This window comes from Vipera ursinii, assembly GCF_947247035.1.
Source record: "Vipera ursinii genome assembly, chromosome: 6".
Taxonomy (NCBI): Eukaryota; Metazoa; Chordata; class Lepidosauria; order Squamata; family Viperidae; genus Vipera; species Vipera ursinii.
In genome coordinates, this window is record NC_139515.1 from 22,078,763 (window position 1) to 22,105,960 (window position 27,198).

Here is a 27,198-nt window from a genome sequence, read left to right on the forward strand (position 1 = left end):
TATATAGGAAAAAACACACCTTAACAATATTAAATATATATAAAAAACTAGAATAAAAAAAGAAAGAGAAACGAAAGAAGACTTATTCGAATGCTACATAAAACTTCTTAACCCTATACTTGTTCTGGATAAACTCAATCCATTTTCTCCATTCCATAATATAACGTTCTTGCGAATGATCTTTCAAATAGGCCGAAATCTTCGCCATCTCTGCCAGGTCGAAACCTTTAAAGTCCACTCTTCTATGGTCGGCAACTCCTCTTTCTTCCAATATTGGCCTATCAAAAGTCTTGCCGCCGTAATTAAGTTCAACATCAGCTTGGTGTCCACAACTGTAGCGTCTGCAATTATTCCCAGCAAAAAAAGTTGCGGACAAAACTTTATCCTCTGTTTAAAAATCTTCTGCATATTCCACCAGATTTTTATCCAAAAAGCCTTAACCTTCTTACATGTCCACCATATGTGAAAATATGTTGCATCCTCATCACCACACCTCCAACATTTAGGCTGATAATTTGGATACATACTTGCAAGCTTTTTAGGATCTAGATGCCATCTATAAAACATTTTGTAAAAGTTCTCTCTTAGATTTTGAGCTTGAGTAAATTTTACGTTTCTCACCCAAATCTTTTCCCACGTATCCATTGTAATAACTTCCTGGATGTTTTGGGCCCATTTAATCATACAATCCTTAACAAGCTCTGTTTCCGAGTCAATCTCTATCAATGCAAGATATATCCGTTTAATATGTGCTGGTCCCTGATTTCTAATCTGCTTTGTCAAATTTTCTTCAGTCATTGTAAATCCATTTTTCTGGTCTTCTTTCCACCTGGCCTGTAATTGAATATATTGAAACCAAGTTTGAACAACCTTCTCTTCTCGCAAGAGGCTATATGATTTCAAACACCAAACGTTCCTTTCCAAGCTTAAAATTTCCTTGTACGTAGTCACATCATGTTTGAAACCAGCATGTATATTTTCTATTGCGTGCTTTGGAATTGCCCACAGTGGTATCTTGCAATCTAGCTTATGTCTATACTTCTTCCAAACTCTCAACAATGCCTGTCTTAAAATATGCACTCTAAACACATTGTCTACCTTCTTGTCATACAGCAAATATGCATGCCAGCCAAACAACAAATCGTGGCCCTCAAGATTTAATAATCTCTCTTGTGTCAAATTAATCCAATCACTTATTCCTACTAATGCAGCAGCTTCATAATATAGTTTAAGATTAGGCATTTTAAGACCACCTCTCTCACGAGTATCCTGTATAATCTTAAGTTTAACTCGTGGCCTTTTCCCTGCCCAAACAAATTTATTGATACCTCGCTGCCATTCATCCAAATTAGAATCTTTCTTAAGAATCGGTATCATTTGAAATAAAAATAAAAATTTAGGCAGGACATTCATTTTCACTGCTGCGATCCGTCCCAACAAAGACAAAACTTTAAATGTAATGTTGTTATTTTCTTTTCCGGGCACCTAATTAATTCTGATTCATGTTTCACATATTATTTTAAAATAATAGCAGAATATTTTAAACATTCTTAAAGATGCATCAGGGAGTATTTATTTCACAAAATGTCTGCTTTTTCACACAACATTTTTAGAGTTATTTTAGATGGTTACTTATTTTAATGTAGAGTCATTTTAGATTGTTATGCCTTTATTTATTACCCTGTTCTGTTACATCCCATTTATTTCTTTAAACAAAACCAAAACAAGTTAATATAAACTCTTTCTCATAATCTAATTGTAGAATGTGAAAATTTCTAATAACCTAATATAATTCTGCCAAATAAATAATCAATTACATGCATACTGAAATGCCGTAATTATAGGCAGCACAATTAAAGTGAAATCTACAACTTAATTTCCCCAAAGTAAGTTGTTAGAGAAGGACTGGATAAACATGGGCCACACATGGCTTTTCTAAGGATTTTAAATTTAGTGGGGCTTATCCCAGATAACAAAGCTGTTATCACAATCGGGAGGCTGTGAGTTTGATCTCAGATAGCAGTGGATATTTGTCTCATTGGGTGCAATGAGTAATTGTCTGCTGCAAACTCTGTGTAGGAAGAGCATCCATCCAGCAAATTCTCAAGCTCCGTTCAGTCACACCCAACTCTACCCTGATGCAAAGATTTGCAGGGTCATTAAAAAAAAACCCAGATAACAAAGGAGCCCCATTTCATTTACTCCGTTTGAATAGGACTGCAGAAATGATATTTTGCATATGTTTCCACCTCATCCTTATATTCCTTATATTCAAGGGATATTTCAAATCGTTACCCACTCTATTTCCTAAGTACATCTGTCAACTTAAACACTCAAAGGGTAACCTGCAATATAACCAAGGGTGAATATCATATTTCTGATTTTGAGCGAACCATTGAACTCATTCCTCCTTCTGATATTGCTCAATCTTTGTTGGATATTCATTTTAGTTCTATAGTTTAGCTGGCAGATTTTGTAACCTATTAAAACCCAAATACAGTAAGCACCAAATTAGTAAACACAGTTGTAAAAGTTGAATGCCTGAGGAGTCCAAGGGTTCTTTAGAACTAACATGTTAATGATTACTTGGGAAAGGAATCTGGGATTTCACCAGCTTGGCACACGGAAGGGAATGGACCAAATTAGACATGATGTTAAGTGGGGGAATGCAATTAATATTCTTTTTTAAAAAAAACATAACATAGGCAATCTGGATGTCCCTAGACATATGGAGAGGGAGAGATGAGTCCTTTCATATCTGCCAAATAGTTCAAGAAAAATTTAAATCCATTTCCAAGCAGCTGTCTGCATTTGAAGAGATAACTCCATTGAAACGATGTTGAAATTTAACTTGTATTATATAATTAAATAATTTTTCATGTATAGTATCAATCCTTCAGCTTATTTCAGTCCCAGATTTCTTGAAGAATTCATGAGAGTCATTTGAACTTTTATTGAATGAGGCAAGAAATAATATATTTCAAGAGAGACTGGGTGCCAGGAGCCCATTTCATAGATCAACATCTTCCTGAAGTATGATATGCCCCAGCTGTGCAGAGTTTTTAAGGCAGTGGTGGTGAACCTATGGCACACGTGCCAGAGGCGGCACTCAGAGCCCTCTCTGTTGGCATGCATGCTACTGCTGCCAGCAGCAGGTCCATCAGGCTGCCACTGCCACCTGGAGCAGGAGCCCCGCTCAGCACAAAGGAGGCAAAGCAGGCAATTAGCAAGCTCAAGTAGAGGTGGTAGAGCAGAGGTCACCAACCATTGTCGATTGGTGGATTAGAAGAAAAGGGAGGGGGAAGCATTTTACATGCGTGCATAAGCGCATGGGGCTGTAAATGGGGCATTCTGCAAATGGGGTGGGGCTAGTGCATGCATGATACATGCAAGCCCTGTTCTTGCATGGTGTAGTGCCTTATATCTGCACCCTGCGGTGCAATGGTGGCCATTTTTCACCTTACAGTATGGTGGCCCATTTTTCTGCCCCCAGTTTTTGCATGCCAGAGGCGGCACTCAGAGGTGTCTCCCTGCCCCCCCCTGAGGGCACCACAATGCTGATGCAGCCCTGGCACTTTGTGACACATAAGTGGGTTTTGGGTTGCGGTTTGGACACTCGATCTCTAAAAGGTTTGCCATCACTGTTCTAAGGAATGCGATCTAGACACTCTCCTTGCCCCAGCACCAAGAGACCCTCTTAATAGTGTGTTGAAGATATATCCCACAACAGAATCTTCAACTCCTGCTAACCTGTAGCTCAGGTAAGCTGAAACTAGTGATGTGATGAAAAAGGGATTTTTTTTAAATAAGAAAACACAGCACATTCTCCTGTGCAAACATTCTGATTTGCACAGAAGTGCCAAAGGAAGATCAAAACCATCATGGTTCCAGCTGAGCCAGTGTAGGATTGTCTCCTCCCATTCAGCCATGGGGTTTTATACTTCTGGGACCATTTCTGCTTTGGTTGCCAGAGAGATCAGAAACTCCTTGGCAACCAAAGTTTGCTTTGTTACTTTTAGGCTTAAGTAGGAACAGCAATCTTCAAGAAAATATTCCCAAAGTTTGCTGTTCCTACAACAGTAGCCTTTTGTTAGCTTTTCAAGGTAGTCCAACAAGAAGCACAAGCAAGAGCATCAGAACTATCTATATTATAGGGCTACATTAAACAGAATCTTGCAAGACTGAAGTATTTCTCCCCTTCTCTCTTTCCATTCTCTAGAAAACTAGGGCATATCTTTTTTGAAATACTTCCCATCAGTGCTTTTTTTCTAAAAAAAAGGTGCTGGAACTCTCATCTTGGCAGGCACAGGAGGCGGGCTGCGTGAGGGGCGGTGCTGCTGCAGTCACAGGTGTGAAGGGTGTTGGCGGCGGGCTTCCCTCCCTGGGGCCGGAGCTGGCGCGGCTGGTGCTGTGGGAGCAACAGAACCACCTCTATATGGCGGGGCTGTGCAATGTGGGCAGCGGAGGCGGTGCGGGCCAGGCGATGTTTTAATCTTATCATTTTAAAAATATACTTTTTCTATTGTAAGTTTCCCCAAACCTCGCCATGTGGATTACATACAAATATTATATAATTGGTAAATAAAGGTAGAACATATGTTAAATACACATCAAATGATAATATGCTTCCCTACAAAGTCAATTCTTGCTCAATGACAGACCAAGGAGTTAACTCGGAAAGGCAAGAGGAAAATCTAGAAGAGTTCTGTGCAGCTCTTCAACATCTTCATCAACGATTTGGATGAGGGGATAGATGGGGAACTCATCAAATTTGCAGACAACATCAAGCTGGCAGGAATAGCCAATACTCCAGAAGATAGGCTTAAGATACAGGAGAATCTGGACAGACTCGAACACTGGAAACTATCTAACAAAATGAAATTCAATTGTGAAAAAAGTAAGGTTCTACATTTAGGCAGGAAAAATCAAATCCACAGGTATAGTATAGGTGGTACCTTGCTCACTAGTAGTAACTGTGAGAGAGATCTCGGAGTCCTAGTGGACAATCACTTAAATATGAGCCAGCAGTGTGCTGCAGCTGCCAAAAAAGCCAACACAGTGCTAGGCTGCATTAACAGAGGGATACAATCAAGATCACGTGAAGTACTAATACCACTCTACAATGCCTTGGTAAGGCCACACCTGGAATACTGCATCCAGTTTTGGTCACCACGATGTAAAAAAGATGTCAAGACTCTAGAAAGAGTACAGAGAAGAGCAACAAAGATGATTGGGGGACTGGAAGCTAAAACATATAGGGAACGGTTGCTGGCATTGGGTATGTGTAGTTTAATGAAGAGAAGGGTGAGTGGTGACATGATAGCAGTGTTCCAATATCTCAGGGGCTGCCACAAAGAAGAGGGAGCCAAGCCATTCTCCAAAGCACCTGAAAGCAGGACAAGAAGCAATGGATGGAAACTAGCAAAGGAGAGAAGCAACCTAGAACTAAGGAGAAACTTCCTGACAGTTAGAACAACTAACCAGTGGAACAACCTGCCTCCAGAAGCGGTGAATGCTCCAACACTGGAAGTTTTTAAGAAGAGACTGGCCAGCCATTTGTCTGAAATGGTATAGGGTTTCCTGCCTGAGCAGGGGGTTGGACTAGATGACCTCCAAGGTCCCTTCCAACTACTACTACTACTACTTCTTCTTCTTCTTCTTCTTCTTCTTCTTCTTCTTCTTCTTCTTCTTCTTCTTCTTCTTCTTCTTCTTCTTCTTCTTCTTCTTCTTCTTCATTATTATTATTATGATTATGATTATGATTATTATTATTATTATTATTATTATTATTATTATTATTATTATTATTATTATTAACTTGTAGAAAGGAAAGGCCCACACTGATAAATTAAAAATCTTTGTGGTCTGCAAAGGAATGCTGGTGGGCTAATCAATGATTTGGTGACTAGAGGAGCATCTACACTCTACAGTGTTAGAGCTTGTGGTCATGGTAAGCCATGGAGGCACTAGGCAACATGTCTTTCAGGGCAGTGGTGGTGATTTTATTACTTTAAAAAAAAAGTCTGTGCTCTGTCCAAGGGTGCTTGGTAGGCTGCATGTACAGGCCTGGTCTAGAATTTATTTTGGAGCATTCAACTATCTAGAGCAGGCATGTCAAACTCATTTTGTTTGAGGCAACTTCTTAGAAAAGAATTGCCATTAATTTGTTTTAATAAAATAATTTAAAACAATTTTTCACTTGATTTCAAATTAAATGAATGAGATTTTTTTTATTGAAAAGTTTTAAGATACAATTTTCCTTTAAAAAACCCCCCTTCCCCCTCCCTCCTCCCCCCCTCCCTCCCCCCCTCCCCCCCTCCCCCCCGACTTCCCAGAGCTAAATACAAGGTATATATAAAAAAAAGCAAACATAAACAACCATATACTAACAACTATAAATTCTAAAATCCATCACTCTCTACCTTATATAGGATAAAACAAACCTTAGCAATATTAAATATATATAAAAAACTAAAATAAAAAAAGAAACACTCTCTAGCTTATATAGGATAAAACAAACCTTAATAGTATTAAATATATATTAAAAACAAAAAAAGGAAAAAAAAACCCAAGATAGAAAGAGAAAAAGAAAAAGAAAAAAAGGAAAAAAGAGTTATTCAAATACTACATAATACTTCCCAACCCTATACTTATCCTAAATAGACTCCATCCATTTTGTCCATTCCATGATATAACGTTCTTACAGATAATCTTTCAAATTAACCAAAATCTTCACCACCTCAACCAAATCAGAAAACTTTAAAGTCAACTCTTCTATAATCGGCCGTTCCTCTTCCAGTGCCACATCTATAATTATTCAAAAAAAAAAAAAAAATTGCGAACAAAACTTTAACCTCCATTTGAGAATCTTCTGTATATTCCACCAAACTTTAATCCAAAAAACCTCACCCTTTCCACAAAACCACCACATATAAAAATATATTGCGTCTACACCCAAACCTTTTCCCACCTCCCATACTTGACTATAAATACGTCATAGAAATTCCATAGACTTCTGCAAATTCTGCTATTTTCTCTTCTTAGATCGTTTTGCAGCAGCACGCGTCACCCTCTGTTCTATAGGATCATCCAACGAGGTTATATCTTGATCTCCTCCAACACCGTTGTCTTCTATCTGACCATCTTCAGCCTCTTGATGCACTCCTTCTCCAGATCCCTTTTCAGCTTCCAGAAGTGTTAATGGCGTTGCATTTAAAACATTATTGTAGAAATCACGCGCTTGCATCACAGTAACCAGACGGTACCTTTTACCTTCGTGTGTCACCATCAACCCAACTGGGATCTCCCATCTGAACCTTATATCTCTTTGCTTGAGCTCTTGCACAAGAAATGTAAAATCCTTCCTTCTCCTTAAAATCTTTGGAGGAATTTCTTTTAAGACCAAAACTTCTTGATTAGCAATCACAACTTTAGTATCATAAGCAGCTCGTATAACTTCATCTCTAGTTTCCCTTTTTGCAAAATATACCACCACATCTCTAGGCAACTTTCTCTGTCCAGCAATCCATGAATTCACATGAAACACTTTATCCATGCCTCCTTTTATTTCAGATGCTGGCTGTTTCAATACTACTTCGAAAGCCTCAGAAACCAGCTGCTTTAGATCTTCCTTAATATTCTCCTTTAAGCCTCTAATTCTAATGGCAAACTGCATCTGGTAATATTGAGCAAGACTCAGTTCCTTTTCCATTTTATCTTCATTCACCAATACTTTTGCTTCTAATATAGCATTCTTTTGAGTCAAATCTTCTAGCTTTTCCTCCAATTCTTCCACACAACGAGCCACTTTACACACTGAAGACAAGATGTCTACCTTCATCACTCTAAACTTCTGTTCCATCCTCTCCTCCATTCTCTCCTCCAATTTCTCCAATTTCTCCTCCATCTGTGCAAATCTATCATTTATTGATTCCAAAATTACCTGGGTGTGTTTTTCAAGAGCATCTTGTAAGTCCTTTGATGTCAATACATCAGGAGGATGCAGCGCCTGCAGTAATGATTGTTGCACCGGCGAAGTTCCAGCACTCCGAAGAGTTTTAGGGGGTGGTTTAGCCGCCATCTTTTACCAATTGTGACGCACTTTCACTTCAGATTTATAATCCAAAAAAGTCCATCAAGCTGGAGAGTAAAATATAATAATCCTCTTCACCTTTTCCTCTTGTATCGCTCTGCCTGCTCCTTTAATCCATAGTCATTCCTTCAGGCAGGGGTGGTCGCAGACGCCTGGCTCTGCTCCAAGAAATCAGGAGCAGAGGCGCTGGCCAGCTGGGAGCAGCCCAGGCTACGGGGGAGTTCAATCCTTCAGCCGCCCAAGCCATAAGCTCAGGCGGCCCTGGAGAACTCTACCCCTACCTGGGAGCTCACCCCCTCCTCTTCTCCTGAGGAGGGGGCTTCAAATTCGCCCGAACAGCTGATCGGCGCTGTTTCGGGCAAAAATAACTCAGCTGAGCCGCGGGCAGCCCGGAGAGGCTGTCTTCGGCGCCGTGCCGCCACCAGAAGTCGAATGAGATTTTTTTAGTACAATTGCCAAATGCAATAAACTGGTTTTAGGTATTTTTTTTTTCTTTGCCCAAGATGGCGACGGACACAACCTAAGCTTGGGCGCTTTTCGAGGGCTCCAAGGAATTCGCTTAGGGAGGCCCACGGTATGGACAGGCGACTCTGGGGGTGGGGGAGTTAACAAACAGCTGCTGGGCGCTATTCTTTGCGGCGCTGAGCCCCCCCCTCCAAACTAGCCGACCTGTCGAGCTCTATTATGGCGCCGAACGCTGTTGCAGCGCCGTGAAGCCCGGGACGCCTTGCCTGATTTTTCTTTTCTGCCGGCTTGCCGAGGTGACTCTGGGGATTGGGAGGACTCTGGAACAGCTGCTGGGCGCTGCTCCTCGTGGCGCTGAGCCCCCCCCCTCCGAACTGTCAGCTTGCTGCTCTGAACTGTCGGCTCTTGAGAACTGCCTGCCTGCCGATCTGCCGAGCTTCGCTATGGCGTTGAGCACTGCGACAGCGATGTGAAGTCCGGGATGCCTTCCTTGCTTCCCTCTTCTGCCGGCTTGCCGAGGCGTCTCTGGGGATTGGGGGGATTTTAAAACAGCTGCTGGGCGCTGCTTTTTGTGGTGCTCAGCCCCCCCCAGCTAGCGGCTTCTGATTTGAACTGCGGCGTTTGAGACTTTGCCTGCCTGCCGACCTGCTGTTCTCCGCTATGGCGCCGAGAAGTCCGGGACGCCTTGCCCTGCCTTCCTTCTTTCTGCCTGTTCGCCGTGAATACCCTCTGCTTGTCGGAGGGGCAGCGGCGACGATCCCCACTGGTCAGAGATCTTCTTACGATCACCAGCTGGCTGGCGCCGTTTTTGGCGGCGCGGAGCCTTTTTCTCCTCCCGGATGGTGGCTGCAGATGGTGGGCCTGGTCATCGGCCCCGGCGGACATGTTGGCGAATTCCCGGACTTAATACATCTGCTGGGATTGCCTCTCTCCGCCGTTAGAAGATTGTCTGGACTGGCGGATGGGTGCTTGGGAAAGAATGTTCCTGTTCTTCCCCCCCCCCCCGGACTGGTGGCGCTGGCCGGAGATCCGAGGATTGACAGAGGCCTGGCCTGCCTGTTTTTATTTTTCCGGCTGACAGGCAGGCATTATGGCTAGCTCCATGCCTGATGGGAACTAAGATCCCTCCTATTGATAGTCCAGTGTGGCTGGGACCGGACCGTGGTGGGAGGACGGTTTTGGACTGGCCAGTAACCACCTCACTGGTGTGAGAGACCAGTTGGGGTGGCCCTGGCTCAGGATCCCCTTTTCTCTCTCTGCTCCTGATTGGACTCCTCAGCCGGAGTGAGAGGACGACTGAGGTTGTCCCTTGGATTTCCATCTCAGGTGAGAGCTGAGATGGCTTTGCAGACTAGGAGAGGTGCCTACTGGACTTTTTACCATCTATACACCATCATTGAGCGATCCTTTGGACACAACATCTGCCCTAAAAGACTATCTCAGCGCAGTATGACTTATTATTACTCCGAAGCGGACTTGTATGCCCTTAGGGCAGTTCCTGCCTCATGGGCGCGACCTGTCGCCTGTTTCCATACTCCCCTTAATGACGATCCCAAGCTTTGGGATTCCGAGAGGTGGCTGGGCTTAGATAGGGGCCTCGAGTCAAGACATGCTAAGAGGCCCCTGATAAAATTTTTAGCCGGTTATTTTAAGAGGTTAGGGAGGGGGAGGGAGGGGGGGTAGGGAGGGAATCTTTAACCGGCACTCAGTCTGGTCCTATTAGAGGTCCTGACGGGACGGGGTTGGGGGAGGTGGCTGCTGGTTCTGGGAATGTGGGGGTGGGGCTTCAAATCCCCACGGCGATAGGGAATGGCAGCAGGTGTTTGCGCGGAGGGCCATATCAACATCTGGGATCGCGCCCCCGCTATCTCCGAGCGGTGGCGCGCTCCGACCCTCCGGTTAGCACCCTCCTACCCGGGGATGAGGGTGATCAGGCCCCTGAGCTCAGGTTGGTCTATTTTAACGCTAGATCCGTAGTTAACAAAGCTCCCCTCATCCGTGATCTGATCGAGGAGGAATGTGCGGATCTGGCGTGCATCACGGAAACTTGGTTGGGTTCGGAGGGAGGGGTGCCTCTCACCGAGTTATGCCCGCCAGGTTTCCGGGTGCTGCACCAGCCACGGGCTCAGGGCAGGGGTGGTGGGGTGGCAGTGGTTATTCGGGAGACTTTGTGTCCCCGGGAGGCCACCATTGTCCAGATGGCCGGGAGTGAATCCCTCCTCTTGAGATGTGGTCCTCGGGTTCAGTTGGGCTTGCTGCTCACATACCTGGCGCCCAGCTGTGTGGCAACAGCCCTGCCTGAGCTGCTCGACACCCTCTCAGGGTTGGCGGTGGAGTTCCCCAGGCTTATAGTTCTGGGTGACTTCAACCTGCCATCACTGGGGGGGTCGTCGGAGTTAGCTCGGGAGTTCATGGCTTCCATGACAGCCATGGGCCTGACCCAGGTTATTGAGGGCCCTACTCACGAGGGGGATCATACTCTCGACCTGGTGTTCCTGTCTGGACAGTGGTTGGATGATCTGGGGGGGGGTTCTCCGTCCATCACCCCTCTGTCATGGTCAGATCATTACCTCCTGAGGCTGGTTTTCCGTCATGCCATCCCCCGCCGCTGGGCGGCGGAACCGACCAGGTGGTTCCGCCCCAGGCGCCTAATGGACCCGGACCGGTTCCAGAGGGCGCTTGGGCCGATACCTATCACCCTTACCCACAGCCCAGTCGAGGCTCTGGTGGAGGCCTGGGAAACGGCTGCCACCAGGGCACTCGACTGTGTTGTACCCATGCGACCTCTGACTCGGCGCAGATCCCGTTGGGCTCCATGGTTCTCGGTGGAGCTCCGGGAGATGAAGCGTCGGAGACGAGGTCTAGAGAGCGGTTGGAGGTCCAGCCGATCCGAATCCGACCGATTGCAGTTAAGAACCTTTATAAGGTCTTATCTTGCGGCGATAAGGGCGGCAAAGTCTAACTACTTTGCCGCCCTTGTCGCGTCCGCAGATAATCGCCCGGCCGCCCTGTTTAGGGTGACTCGCTCCCTCCTTAACCAGGAGGTGAGGGAGGATCCCTTGCAGGGACGAGCCGAGGAGTTCAGTCATCATCTGACGGACAAAATCGCTCGGATCCGGACCGGCTTGGACTCTGACTGGGCAGAGTCTGATGTGGAGGAATCAGGCGGTTTTGAGCATGTTATCTGGACTGAGTTCGACCCTGTTTCCCCTGATGATGTGGACAGGATCATGGGGAGACTGAGCTCCACCACCTGTTTGTTGGATCCGTGCCCCTCCTGGCTAGCTTATGCGGCTCGGGAGGGAACACGAGGCTGGTTCCATGCAGTAATAACTGCTTCTTTGAAGGAGGGTGTCTTCCCTGCCGCCTTGAAGGAGGCGGTGGTGAGACCCCTCCTCAAGAAGCCTGCTTTGGACCCGGCTGTTTTAAACAACTATCGTCCAGTCTCCAACCTTCGCTTTCTGGCGAAGGTTGTTGAGAGTGTGGTGGCGCATCAGCTCCCTCTGTTCCTGGAGGAAACTGATTATCTGGACCCGTACCAATCGGGCTTCAGGTCCGGACACAGCACGGAGACGGCATTGGTCGCGCTGGTGAATGATCTCTGGAGGGCTAGGGACAGGGGTTGCTCCTCTGTCCTGGTCCTATTAGATCTCTCAGCGGCTTTCGATACCATCGACCATGGTATCCTGCTGCGGCGTCTCAGGGGGTTGGGAGTGGGAGGCACCGTGCTACGGTGGTTCTCCTCCTACCTCCAGGGCCGCTCGCAGTCGGTGTTGACAGGAGGGCAGAGATCCGCCTCGAGGTCTCTCATTTGTGGAGTCCCTCAGGGGTCGGTTCTCTCGCCTCTCCTGTTCAACATCTATATGAAGCCGCTGGGCGAGATCATTCGTGGTTTTGGGGTGGGGTATCACCAGTACGCTGATGATACCCAATTTTTTCTTTCCACCCCGAACCAACCCAGTGATGCCCTCTCCGTGATGTCCCGGTGCCTGGAGGCGGTTCAGGTCTGGATGGGGAGAAACAGGCTTCGTCTCAATCCCGCCAAGACTGAGTGGCTGTGCATATCGGCGTCTCGGGTTAACCAAGTTATTCCACCTCTAATGATGGGGGGTGAGGTGTTACCCCCCGTTGATAGGGCTCGCAACTTGGGCGTCCTCCTGGATTCACGGCTCAATTTTGAAGATCACATAGGAGCCGTGACCAGGGGGGCTTTTGCACAGGTTCGCCTGGTGCGCCAGTTGCATCCCTATCTGGACCGAGACGCCCTACGCACAGTCACTCATGCGCTTGTGACCTCCCGTTTGGACTACTGTAACGCTCTCTACATGGGGCTGCCCTTGAAGACCACTCGGAGGCTTCAACTGGTGCAGAATGCGGCCGCGCGAGTTGTAATTGGGGTTTCCCGATACTCCCATGTAACACCTCTACTCCGCGAGCTGCATTGGCTTCCGGTTGCCCTCCGGGTGAAATTCAAGGTGCTGGTTATTACCTATAAAGCCCTACATGGCCTGGGTCCGGGTTATTTGAGGGAACACCTGCTGCCGGCATCAAACGCCCTTCGCCCAGTGCGCTCCCACAGGGAGGGTCTGCTCAGGGTTCCGCCGGTGAGAGATTGCCGGCGGGTGACACCCAGGGATAGGGCCTTCTCAGTGGGAGCGCCTGCCCTCTGGAACCAGCTGCCGGTGGAGCTGAGAACTGCCCCCGACCTCCGATCATTCCGCCAGGGCCTGAAGACCTGGCTCTTTGAGCTCTCGGGCCCAGGCTGAGGAGAAATTTTTTAATTGGGGTTTTAATTGTGTACCGGGTCAATTTAATATTTTTTAATATGGTTTTAACTTTTGTATGTTGGATTTTTTAATTCCCTGTAAACCGCCCTGAGTCCTCAGGGAAAGGGCGGTATACAAATGCAACTAAATAAATAAATAAATAAATATGTTACTGGAAGGAAAAAGCAATCCCTGTTGCGTTACTGATCCCAGAGAAACATTTGCATGTATGCAGGTATCCTTAGGGTGCCATAGTTATGGGTGAGAAATATTGGTTGCAAAGTTGGCATTTCTGGATGTAATACAGATATTTTGGACTTATTTTTGTTTCTTTGCATGTTTGATATTTTTAAAAAGGCATATGCTACTGACTACGCTTATGCACATATGTAACATGATCACTGCTTGTCCAAAATTTTACTATACAGATAATACCCCCAGAAATTATTTTAGCCTTTTTAATAAATGTTGTTATTGATGTTAAGCTCACCAGGGAAAACATCATATATTGCTATGTATATACTAGGTTAATTATTTAAAGACTGAAGTGCAACATAACTAGATTCTAAATAATCTATTTTTTCAAAACACACAACAGTCCAAACAGTAAAAGTAAAGTCCAAATTAAGAAAATTTCATTCTTAAGAATTGTTTAGATTCAAAATAGTTTTCAAGAGTGTACAAAAGATACTATTTTTTTCTAGAATCAGCTAAATTAGACATATTACATTGAGAAAAATGTTTCTCATTTCTTTCCTGTTACCTTTGATTTCATTGCAGAGACGTTAACTTAAGAAATAGATTATTTTGTTATCTAATTTTACCTTCCAAAAGACAGAAGCAGATGAAAAATGTGAGGTTCTTTCCTGTTGTCTTTTCTGAATTAGCTGTTTTAGATTCTAAAAGTTTAGTTCCTAAAGAAGTAATCCTGTAAATAATTTTAATGTCCTCCTCTAGTCCAGGCTCTTTTATGACTCAAGGACTTCAACTCCCAGAATTCCTGAGGCAGCATGGCTCAGATTGGAAACCTCTCCCTTTCCCCTCAGCATGGCTGGCTCAGGATTTCTGGGAGTTGAAGTCCACGAGTCATAAAAAAGAGCCAGGATTGCTAGCCCTGCAGTCTTAGGCTTAGGAAAACCAACAAGGGAGCTGGGTTGTTTGTTTGTTTGTTTGTTTTTGCAAAAAAAAAAAGGTTCCGGAACACCGTTCTGAGCGTTCTATGAGAAAAAAAGCCCTGCTTCCCATACTTTACCCCCACATGCAAAATTGTCACCTAGGCTACGGATCTTCCTCCTGTCTCCCAAGGTCATTCCCATCCACAATCCTACCTCCAGTTATTGGATTTTTTTCTGTTCCATTGGATGCTGAGCTTTCCCGAAGAGGAGAAGAATCTTGGGAGATCCTTCATCCTCTCTAATTCTCCCTGCACTTGTTTTTATCTTCATGTTTTCCCCCATAGCAACCTCACCTGAAACATAAATCTAGAATTAGGAACAAGTAGCAGGCCATTCTAAATTGTTATGGCTTTCCATTGTGACTTTATAGACAATTCCTTTTTCCATCTTCCAACTAAATAACAACTACACTCGGGGCTTTGTGTGTGCTGTTTAATGTACCTTGCAAAATACCTTTATTTTTTATTCCCCCCCCCACATATAGGTAAAGGTAAAGGTTCCCCCGCACATGCATGCTAGTCGTTTCCAACTCTAGGGGCCGGTGCTCATCTCCGTTTCAAAGCCGAGGAGCCAGCGCTTGTCCGAGGACGTCTCCATGGTCATGTGGCCGGCATGACTAGACGCCAAAGGCGCACGGAACGCTGTTACCTTCCCACCGTAGTGGTCCCTATTTTTCTACTTGCATTTTTACGTGCTTTCGAACTGCTAGGTTGGCAGAAGCTGGGACGGGTAACAGGCGTTCACTCTGTTACGCGGCACTCGGGATTCGACCCGCCAAACTGCCAACCTTTGGATCAACAAGCTCAGCGTCCTAACCCACTGAGCCACCGCGTCCCTCCCCACATATACCGTAATACATAAATACATACTTGTAAGTTTGGGTGCTGCTCGCCCATTTCCCCTTTCACTGTATCCACCCTCCTTCTCTCCTCTTTCTTTCCTCTTTCTTTTTCCCTTACTCGTTTCTTCCCTACTTCCCTCTTCTTCTTCTTCCTCTCCTCTCCTCTTTCCTTTACCACTCCCCTCCCATTTCTCCCCACTTCTTGTCCTCTTTTCCTCTAACCTTTCTACTTCCTTCCCCCTCCTCTATCTCTTCCCTCACTCCTCTCCTTTCTTTCCTCCCATTCCTCTTTCAATACAATTCAGGGGAGATGTCCGAGCAGCTCCTCTCCTTAGATTTTCAATATCTATATTAGGTAAGATAACATTAATTTTCTATTACATCAATATTTCTAGAAATCTGGCTTTCTCGGTATATACTTCTATAAATTTTTATATTACCTCCAGTTATGCAATACAGTGCTGCCTGGGTCTCTCTCCTTATCTCCTCCTTTTTCTTCCATCTAAATTAGTATTAGCGATCTTTTAGGCATGTTCTCTTTTTCACCCACTCATAAAATTTTCCCCAGATTTCATAATACTCTGACTCTATCTTATCTTTAATTATCATTGTTAATCTGTTCATTTCCGCACATTCCATTATTTTCCTGATCACCTCTTCTTCTGCAGGAGCTTTCAGTGCCTTCCAATTTTGTGCAAACACAACCCTAGCTGCATTGGTTATATGAATAATCAAATATGTGTTCTCTTTACTATATTTCTCTTGTAAAATACACAACAGGAATATTTCTGGTCTTAGTTCTATATGTTGTTTTATCATCTTTTCTATCCATGTTCTAATTATATTCCAATAGGTTTTAGCTTCTACACACGTCTACCACATATGATAGAAAGAGCCTGGTATTTGATGACATTTCCAACATTTCATAGATCTGTCCTTAAACATTTTAGCTAGTCTTTCTGGGGACATATGCCATCTGTAGAACATCTTGTACATATTTTCTTTATACGCTGTCGCCATTGTCAATTTATAATTTCTTTCCCATAATTGCTGCCATCTGTCTAATTCAATCGTATATCCAAAGTTTCTTGTCCATTTTATCATTGACTCCTTAACTTGTTCCTTTTCTAATTCCCAATATAGTAAGTAGCTATACATTTTTAAAATACTTTTTTCTTCAGTTCCCATAAGTATTTCATCTAACTCTGTTCTCTCCAAATTAAAACCATCTATTTTAGCATCTTTTTCATATCTAGATTGCATTTGCGTTCTCATGTGCCAATCCATCTTTATTCCTTGTTCCTTTGTTTTTTGGTTTTCAGCTTCCCCGTGTCTGTTAGTAGGTCTTTATATCTTATAATATTTCCCATGTTAAACATGTTGGGGTGTATTAACACTTCCATAGTTGAGAGCCAATCTGGAATCTTCGAGTAATGCTTTCTCTTTATTTTCTCCCAAACCATCAATAAAGAATTCCTAATATAATGTTTCTGGAAATAGCTATGTATACTATTTCCCCCAAACCATATGAAAGCATGCCATCCCAACTGTAAGTCATGTCCCTCTAATGTCAATAATCTAGAATTCCTCAGTAAGATCCATTCTCTCATCCATGATAATACTGCAGCCTGATAATATAATTCCCAATTAAGTAAACCAAATCCACCTCTGAGTCTTGCATCCTGTAACATTTTTAAATTAATCCTTGTTTTTTCCCCTGCCAAATATATTTCAAAATTTATTTTATTTAGTCCCTCAAAATATTTCTTTTCCAATCTTATTGGTATTGTTGAAAACAAAAACAATAATCGTGGTAGTATATTGATTTTGATTATTTCAATCCTACCCATTAATGATAAGTGTACCTTTTTCCATTATCTAAACACTAGATCATCTGTGAAAGCTTGTAGCTTATATTCTTCCCTCTTAACTTTCATACCTTTTACATCCTTATTCTGTCTTATAGTTCTATTTAGTATCTCTAGTGTCAATACAAACAATAATGGAGATAGAGGACATCCCTGCCTTGTTCCCTTCATAATATTAACATTTTCAGTCATATCTCCATTAATCATTACTTTGGCTACTTGCTTATTGTAAATTACTTTAATTACATTTGTAAATTTCTCCCCAAAATCCATAATCTGTAGTTGTCTTATCATGAATTGCCAATTCACATTATCAAATGCTTTATGCGCATCCAAAAACATCAATGCCATCTGTTTTTTGGGATGTGTTTCATAGTATTCTAATGTGTTTAATATAATTTGCATATTGTCTCTAATCTGTCTTTTCGGTAGAAACCCATTTTGATCCAAATGAATAAATTTGTTTAAGAACTTTTTAAGTCTTTCAGCCATGATTGATGTGAATATTTTGTAGTCCACATTCAGCAAGGAAATCGGTCTATAGGTCTTTATTTTCTGTATTTCCCTTTCTTCCTTTGGTATCAGGGTAATGAGTGCTTCCGACCACGAATCTGGTATCTTAGCTTCAGAGAGAAGTTCATTATAGAGTTCCAGCATTACACTGCCTAATGGTTCCTGCAATGTTCTATATAGTTCTTCTGGTAGCCCATCTGGTCCTGGTGTTTTGCCATTCTTTTGTTTTTTTAATTGCTTCTGTTAATTCCATCATTGTTATTTTCCCTTCTAGCAGCTTTTTAAATTTCTCCGGTACTTTAGGTATCTCTGTTTTTTCCAAGAATTGTTTTATCCTATCATCTGAAACTGTTTGTTACTTATATAAATTCTCATAATATTCCCAAGCTATTTTTTTTCTTTTCTTCATTCCGGTGTTGTAAAGTCCCCTCAGCATCTTCCAGTTGTTTAATCCATCTCTTCTCTTTTTCCTTTTTAATTTTGTATGTCAACCATCTCCCTGGTTTGTTTGCGTGTTCAAAAAAGGTTTGTTTACCTGCCTTTATTATTATTGCCACTTCTTCATTTTCTATTAAGTTCATTTTATGTTTGTTCAACTCCATTAATTTTTTGATCTTTTTGTTTTGTGTATCCTTCTGTAATTCTTTCTCAAGTGTCTTATATTCTTCCTCCAGTTTTTCCCTATTTTGTCTTTTCTGTTTATTCTTTTACCCCGAATAAGTTATAGCAAGTCCTCTCACGTACGCTTTTGCCATGTCCCAGACATTTTGAAGTGAGGTATCTTCTTTTTTGTTTTCCTTGAAGAAGAAAGTCATTTATTTTTCCATATATTGCTAAAAGTCTTTTTCATTCAATACGGTTTGGTTTAATGTCCATCTTGTTCTCTTTTTTTGTCCTTTCCATATAATTGTGACTGGGTTGTGGTCCGCCCATGTGTTTGTTTCTATGGTTGCCATTTCCTTCTCCAGTGGATCACGTTTTGTAAGAACTCTTGGCTATGATCTGTCCGTCTTGGGTGGCCCTGCACGGCATAGCTCATAGCTTCATTGAATTACACAAGCCCCTTCGCCACGACAAGGCAGTAATCCATGAAGGGGATATTTTGTATATTTATGAATAAGTTTATTGACGTCCATATCATATCTATTCTTGACCAGGACAGGTGTCTGTTAGAGTAGAATGTATATTGCTTTTTTTCCGGATATTTTTCTCTCCAAACATCTAATATATTTAATTCATCCACCATATTATGAAAAGATTTTGGAAGTGTTCTCCTTAGAGTCTTGGGGTTGTTTTGTTGTATTATAATCCAGTTCGGCCTTTACAATAGCATTGAAATCTCCAATCATACATATGCTTTCAAATTCCAATTCTATTATTTTCTGGTGTAATTTTTAATAGAAATTTTCTTGGTTTTCATTTGGGGCGTAAATTGCTACCGATAAAGTTTTTTTTACAATTCATATTTACTTCCACCATTAAAATTTGCCCTTCTTCATCTGAATATAACAATGTAGTTTGTATTGCTTTTTGAATATATAATACCACACCTCTTTAACTCTGATCTGCAAGTGAGGTATATAATTCTCCCAATTTTGGATATTCTAGTAGATTTTTATGTTGTTTCTTAATATGAACTTCTTGTAAACAAATTATTTCCATTTTTAATTTCCCCAATTTATTTAGTGCTTTTTCTTTTTATAGCCGAATTAGTCCATTTACGTTTATTGAAATTGCTTTTATTTCTTTTTCCATGATTATTTATTCAAAGTTTTAGTTACTCACGTTATTCTCATCTCTCTTTGCTCTTTTGCCTCTTTTGCTCTTGTCCCTTCTCTCAACACCCTTTCCTCCTGTTCTATGCTATACTTACTCCGTTGCTTCTCTGTCTCGTCTCCCTGATGTCTGATTACTCCTTCCCCTCTCCGCTTTTCTTCTTCTTGCTGCCCAAAGTATCGATCATAGAAAAGTTCTGCTTTCTCTAATGTGTCCAGTCTATGTCTCTGTTCTTGCCAATTTATCATTACTCCTTCTGGTATTAACCATCTAAAATTTATCCCTTTTTTAATTAAGCATTTCATCAAAAATTCATATTCCTTTCTCAGGTCTCTCACTCTTCTTGGGATCTGTTTTAATATCACTGTCTCTCTTCCTTTGTATTTTATTGTAGCATTTCTTAGCTTCTGTAATATATCTGCCCTTAATGCTTTTTTAGTAAATCTTATATCTACCTCTCTGGGGAGAGTATTTCTTGTTGCATATCTAGTATGTATTCTAAATATCTCATCTATATCATTAATTACCTTTTCCTTGCTTTCCTCCAATGCTTCTGCTGATATTCCCACCATTACATCTGCTAGGTTCTCTCCCTTTTCTTCTTCAGCATTTTGGAATCTTAAATAATAATCAGCTCTATCCATCTCTAAGGAGATAATCATTTTTTCCTGATTCCTGTCTGTTGATGTAAGTCGGTTCTCAATCTCCTCTAGTCTCTTATCTGTTCAATTCTTTCTTCAGCTTGTTGCAGTCTTTGTTCATTTTTCTCCATCAGATCTTTGACCTCTTTTAAGTCCTCTTCTAGTTTGCCAATCCCTTCCTTGAAGTCTATGTGTAGAGCCAATATCATATTTTTCAATTCCATGTTAGATCTATCTTGCTGCATTATAGTGTCCAGTGTTTTCTGTGCCACCGGACTCTGTGATATTGGGGCATCTGTTGCTGGGTGAATTGTAGTCTTCTTCATTTCCTCCAGTAATTTGTAATCCAAATGTCGATGGAGTATTATAATCCGAATGTGCTCCAAAAAAAAAAAGGAAAAAGAAAAAAAAGTGCGAAGGATTTCAATGACAAGAAAAGGGGAGAGCAAAGGAAAAAGGGAAAAAAAAGAGAAGGAAAAAGCCAAATGTCCTTATATCTGAGAAAAAAAAGAGGGATTTTTTTTAAAAAAAATCCATACAGGTTACACGCTTTATTCGTTTCAAGTTCTCCGTGCCTTAATCCAAAAGAAGAGAAAATCCAAAAATATTGTCTCCAAAGTAGAAAAACAATCCACCATTCAGCAAACCAAAAGACAGACTCAGTAAGCTTCTTATCAGTGAGTCCAGCAGATGACATTCAAGGTCACTTACTCTCCGTTATTTTTTATAATAGCTTCAAGAGTATTCTCAGCTGAGATACTTGATTCATTGCCTTCTTTTGCCTTCCGTTGTTTTCCGCCGCTACAATTCCGGAAGAGGAGCAGCTTGAAAGTCCGCCCCCCCCACTTCTCCACGGCTTCAAAATCTTCTTATTTTGCCACCCACAATTTCCAGCATTTAAGGTCTCTCAATCATCTCACCCAGGCAATCCTCCAAACTTACTTTCCAGATCTTCCAAGTGGCCGCCCCAGCTTGTGATGGCTTGCAAAGGCCGTCTGACAGCTGCTGGTCCAGGAAGCTTCCGTCGGCTCTCCAGGAGGTTGTGATCCCTCCTGTGCTGCCAAACTGTGCTTCCCCTCTTCACCGTCCCTACAGGATGGCTCTGATCTGTCTGGAACTCAGACAACCCCCCCCCCCAAACAGCCGAAAAGCGACAGTCATTCGGGAGCTCCCAAGGGATATGTTGTCCTACCACGGTACTGGCCCCCCTCCTCCACCCTGCAAAATACCTATGAATTTGTTTACAATAAAAGAAAACATTGGAGATATTTTTAAAATTTATGAGTGTAAAGATAACTTTATGTGCAGCCTACATGGAAAAGCTTTGGAGCTGCTTCAGCAATGGAAGAAGTGATTATGCATTCTCTATGTTCCAATCCATTTATCTTCTCATTAAAAGTGGCTAAAATCCTATATCAGAATCATAGAATTTTAGAATTGGAAATGATTGGAAATTGGAAAAGAGAGCCAGTTTGTTGGGGAGGTTAAAGCATCAGGCTAGAAAAGGGGAGACTATGGGTTCTACTCATGTCTTGGACATAAAGTCTGCTGGATGTCCTTGGCCAGTTCCTCTTTCTCAGCCTAGGAAGGAGGCAGTGGCAAACCACTTCTGAAAAACCTTTCCAAGAAAACTGCAGGGACTTGTTCAGGCAATCATGAAAAGTCCAAGACTGACTTGAACACATTTTAGAATCCCAGATTTTTGAATTGAAAATTTTAGAAAATTGCTCAATACATGTTTTTGCTCTTGATGGATTTTTAATAGAGATATGTCAAAATCATGGAACATTCCAATCTCATCACGATTTGTTCTAACTGTCCTGAAAGTGGTCCAACTGAAGAGTAGCCCATGCTTAGGTAGGAGCATTTCTGGATCCCTCAGGCCATAATGTCCCATAATCCTTGTAAATCCTAAGAGACAAAGATCCACCACATTTAATTGGCAACAGAACAAAATGGTAACTATGATGTATCCAAGCTAGCATTTAATATGACTACAAGAATTGTTCCAAAACTATTGCATTTGTAGTCACTCTCTCTCTCTCTCTCTCTCCTAGTTACGCTAGTTTGCTTGAGTGCCAAACTACTTTTAAAAAACAAAAATCAACTTAACATGTCATTCAAACAATTTTAGCTCAACAACAATCAGCAAATTACATTTAAATTCCTTTAAAAAGGAAAAAGAACAGCATTCAGACATTATCATCCATAGTGAGGGCTGGGGTGGACAAGAGTATCAAATGTTGACATGGATATTGCAATGTCTTCCTGCAAAAGACACAAACTGGGTATACTTAACCTAATATCATAATGTCACCAAAGCAAGTTGACTATTGGGTTGGCATCATTATTCCCAGGTTGTCATTTTGACATCACAGTTTGTAACTGATGACTTCGAAGCACCTTATGCAGCTCAGGTTATTTTACAGTGACATTGCTCTGAGCATAAAAATGAATGTGGGCTTCATATATGCCACCTTGAATCATTGGAATAAAGGCAGCGCAATATAAGAATTATTAATTAATTAGCTGAGTCCTAAAATATGAAAAGTAACAATAAAGGATTTATGTCTGAGCAGCAGACATAAATGATGGACATATGATGGGTTTTAACATAACATCTCAGGGTGGCTTAAAGATAGCCTTTTCCCTAGAAAGTGGCTATGATGCAATCATTTGTTCCTATAACTTTTTTTCATAACTTAAATTTCTTTTTTAGCTCTCTCCATGGCTTGGCAAAGACTTTACATGAAGGACATATTATTTCAAGGGACAAGTTATATGTGTTACTGAAACATAGAGTCCTGGGTCCAGAGGCCACAAACATTGTCTTGTTTCTTCAAGATGCAGTGAGTATGGCTCTGCTTATGTATGTTAGATGAGCTTGTATAGAATACAACAACATGGCATCTCTCTAATAATCTCTATCACCTCTCTGTTTTTCAGCTTAGTGTGGAATACTTCACACGATACACCAACTTCTCTGGAAATGAGTCACTATTTCACAATGTTCAGGCAAGCATAACTATTCCATCTGGCATTTCCCAGCAGTTTTAAGAAATAAAACCCAAAAGGCATACTTAAAAGAAATGGCAGAAGGCTCTTTTTAATTCCAGAAACAGGCTGAAGGCTCTTTCAAACTTGATAAGGATAGATTTCTGCAATTTGTTTTGTAGTGTATGGAAGAACATTTGAAATTATTCAGAGTTTACAGTTCATTCTGCCTGTTGGTCCCAGGAATGGAAATTAGGGGTCAACCCATTCTCAGTTCCCTGGTGATTTTCTCAAAGTCCACTTAAGAATACAAATCAAAATATGACCTTACAATGCTTTCAGAAGCTATTTTCTGAAGATGGTTCTTTCAAATGTAAAAAGTCCTTTTTCCTGGTAAATTTATTCCTCCAAGTTCTTATACATATATATTGAAATTTCAGAAAGGATTTTCCATTTTGATTCTTTAAAAAGGAAGTCTGCATTTGAGAACTCTTGATTTATATTAATTACTCATAAATCTTAATCTTTCCTATTATAACATGGAGGGCCAGATAAAGTTCCTAAGAATACATATATTGAATTTATCTTTTCAAAATCCCCATTTTGTTTACTGTTTGCACAAAATTTGTAAGTGCTCGGTAAGCTATTATATGGATACTCATGGAAGTTAGGAATGCCTTGTCTGATTAAGTAGGTGTATATTAAGTCCTCTGATACACAATTTTTACTTTATTAATTTGCAGTATTCATTGACATTAGCCTTATTAAGTGATAGCTTATTTTAATGGCTAATTAGGAGAAAGAGTTATGCATTATTTATTAATGTCCATTAAGCTGCAGAGTACCTGCCCACATTGATTGATGTCACTTACATAATTACATTCTTATGCCAATGAGGTAAGCAGAATTATTTACATAATACTTTCATTGTGCAAATGAAGTTAATCAAAACAGGAAAAAAGGATCAATTCAAGTATTTGAGAGGCTGCCACAAAGAAGAGGGGGTCAAATTATTCTCCAAAGCACCAGAAAGCAGGACAAGAAACAATGGTTGGAAACTGATCAAAGAGAGAAGCAACCTGAAATTAAGGAGAAAGTTCCTAACAGTGAGGACAATTAACCAGTGGAACAGCTTGCCCTCAGAAATTGTGGGCGCTCCATCACTGGAGGTTTTTAAGAAGAGACTAGACAGTCACTTGTCTGAGATGGCATAGGTTCTCCTGCTTGAGTGGGGGGCTGGACTAGAAGACTTCCAAGGTCCCTTCCAGCTCTATTCTATTCAAACCATTGAAATCCTGTAAACTGAGGTTTCACAGTTCTTATGTCAGGAGTATGGGGCAGCCTACATTTTACAAAGGAAAGAATGCAGGTTTTTTGCAATAATTAAACAGTGGCTTTAAAAACATCACTAGTGTTTTCATACATTAGATTTGTGTAGGAACATAAGTAGCTGAGGCTCAGTAGCTGTTTATGCACTATTCTTTCACTGACTTTGTTTCCCCCCCCAAAAAAATGGATATTAAAATTGAATACTGTCTATCTTCAATATTGTGCTCCATAAATCAGTCAGCAATATTTTGCCCCTTTGAATGTTCTTTTTTTAAATAAGGAGATATATCTGACCTCAGATGGATGGAAGGCTAAGTCATTCTTGAGTCAATGCCTAGCATTGAGCTGAATTAGCTGCAATACTGCATTCTAATCACTGTGCCACCACAACTTATAAGGGAACATGAGAGAACATATGCATCTGTTGTTTGGGGATGGTTGCATAAGTGTTCCTTTTATACATAAGTGAATTTTAACATTTCCCACTTGAATATGCCTTGCCTTCCCCCACCTTCCAGCAGAAAGTCAGAGTCAATCAGCAGGCAGGGTGCACACCTTCACGCAACTTGGAGTTGGGATTTGGGAGATGTTTGCATCAGCCTGTCTGCAACCACATGCAACCTCTGCCTATCTTTCAACTCCTCCACAGTGTAGGTATGTGGCAACATCTATGGGCAGTTGTGGGTAACTCTAAATCAGCCTTAAGGAGGGCCCACTGTTACCTATGTACAATCATATCTCGGTACTAAACTGCTTGAAAACTCATCAAATTTGGTATTCAATGCATTTTGAAGCAGAAATCTTGTCCCAGCAAAGAAGAACTTACTGACGTTGGCTGCCTCATGTCTCATTATTTCTTTCAGATGAAATAGAAGGTCACAGGGTTTTCTCATTGGTTTTAGAATTATGGACAAGTACCGAAGTACCACTGTACTGTCAAAGCACTACCCCTAAAGAAAAGTTGTGGCAATCATTACTCACGTCTGTTGGCTGCAGAAATTTAGGGTCCTTTGCTCTTTTGTCAGATATACCAATATGAGCTGTTTCTACTCACTTTACGAAAGGAGAGGACAAAGTCACTATGGACATGTTACTCATTTGTTTGCTATTTTTACCTAGAAGCAATAATGATAATAAAGAGTAGATTTTGCTAGTTTTTCTCTTGCCTGTGTTCCAGCTGCATGGTGAGTTAAATGGGTGAAATGAGTCATTAAAAATAAGCGACAAGCGGTAAGCCATTAAAACATATATCTGTCTGTATAGGCCAGTTCTTGCATTTTGCTAATGCAAAAGATGTAATGTCCTGACTCTGTGCCTTATACAGTAATTGATTCCGCTCAGAAGAAAATATATATTTGGGTAACATTTTATTAATCTATTCAGTTACATAGTTTTCCCTGAACTTGAATAAAGAGATTTGTATAAAAATACATTACAGTTTAAGAATCAGATAGCAAACAGATGAAATTAAATATATTAAATATTTGAGAACAGTAGCAACACTAATTATTAACTGGTTTGTCATGAGGATGCTCCAACAGCTATTGCCTAAGAGGGAACAGATGGTTTTTATTTAATTTTAACAAATAATGTTAATGACTGTGTGTTCTAGAAAATGTATCTCAGATGCTTTAATTGGCTTCCCTTTGGGTAGAAGTGAGAGTCACTAATGTGGCACTGGATGTATAAGTTGGCTCAAGAATGAATAAATGTTCTTATTAGCATCAAAACATTTGTTTGTTAAATTTGATGAAACCCGTATGACCATTATGACATAGATAAGCAGGTTAATTCATATTTTCTCTGCTGAATTTCAACAAGAGATATAACACAGTTCTTGTTTTCCAAATGGTAGGAGCAAAAAACCTGGAGTGGCTTGTCAGAGCTGAAAAACAAAACAATACAGTAAAGCAACAAATGAAAGTTAACATTAAAATCCAGCAGGGGGTTAGAATAAATCAGCATTCAACCAGTCAATTCACTTTTAAACATAAGAATCAAATTCAAGGGGGAAAAACTTTGAAAAGTGCAGTTAAAAGCCAAGATTTACTTTAAAAAGAAACATCTAAGAAGAAAGGTGGAGACTGGGACTCTCCAACTGCGCCACCAGGAATGGAAACCTCCAAGATTCTTCTTCCTAGGAATATCCACAGTTGTCCAAGAGTCATCTTGGATCATTCCTAGATGCTCCCATTTGATTGAATGAGGTGGCTGTGAAGGAACCACTTTGGCAGGAAAACCAGCTGTTCATCGGCAGGAGAAGCAAATCCCCACCAACGCTCAGTATGCCATCTGGGAGGGAACATGTGAGCCGTTCACTCAGTGTTACAGTTTGTTACAGTTTGGTCATCAATTATGAGGTGGCCTTGAATTTGCTGGCAGGGCATTGGAAGCTCTCAAAAGAGTCTAAAAATAAGAATAGAATAGAATAGAATAGAATAGAATAGAATAGAATAGAATAGAATAGAATAGAATAGAATAGAATAGAATAGAATAGAATAGAATAGAATAGAATAGAATAGAATAAGAAGAATGGAATGGAATGGAATGGATAATAATAATAATAATAATAATAATAATAATAATAATAATAATAATAGGAATGTATTAGGCTTGTTAAGGGAACATCACGTGGGTTAATTGCTGGTAGGTTGTTTAAGCAGGGAAGCTGGCTAACGGCTCCCAGCTCCTCAGACAACCCATCTCCAGTGCCGCCATTGGCTGCCTCTAGGGCGGCA

The 27,198-nt window shown here is 41.4% G+C and overlaps 1 protein-coding gene across 1 annotated transcript in view; it reads left to right on the top strand.

Moving 5' to 3' along the window:
* Nucleotides 1–27,198, top strand: part of LOC310642657 (V-type proton ATPase subunit S1-like) — a gene marked incomplete at its 5' end in the record, with an annotated part of 82,342 nt that overhangs the window by 18,328 nt on the left and 36,816 nt on the right. The window contains 2 exons of the mRNA XM_083366543.1: nt 22,857–22,986; nt 23,084–23,152. Coding sequence (XP_083222669.1) covers nt 22,857–22,986; nt 23,084–23,152 — 199 coding nt within the window. The remainder of the gene's footprint in view (nt 1–22,856; nt 22,987–23,083; nt 23,153–27,198) is intronic.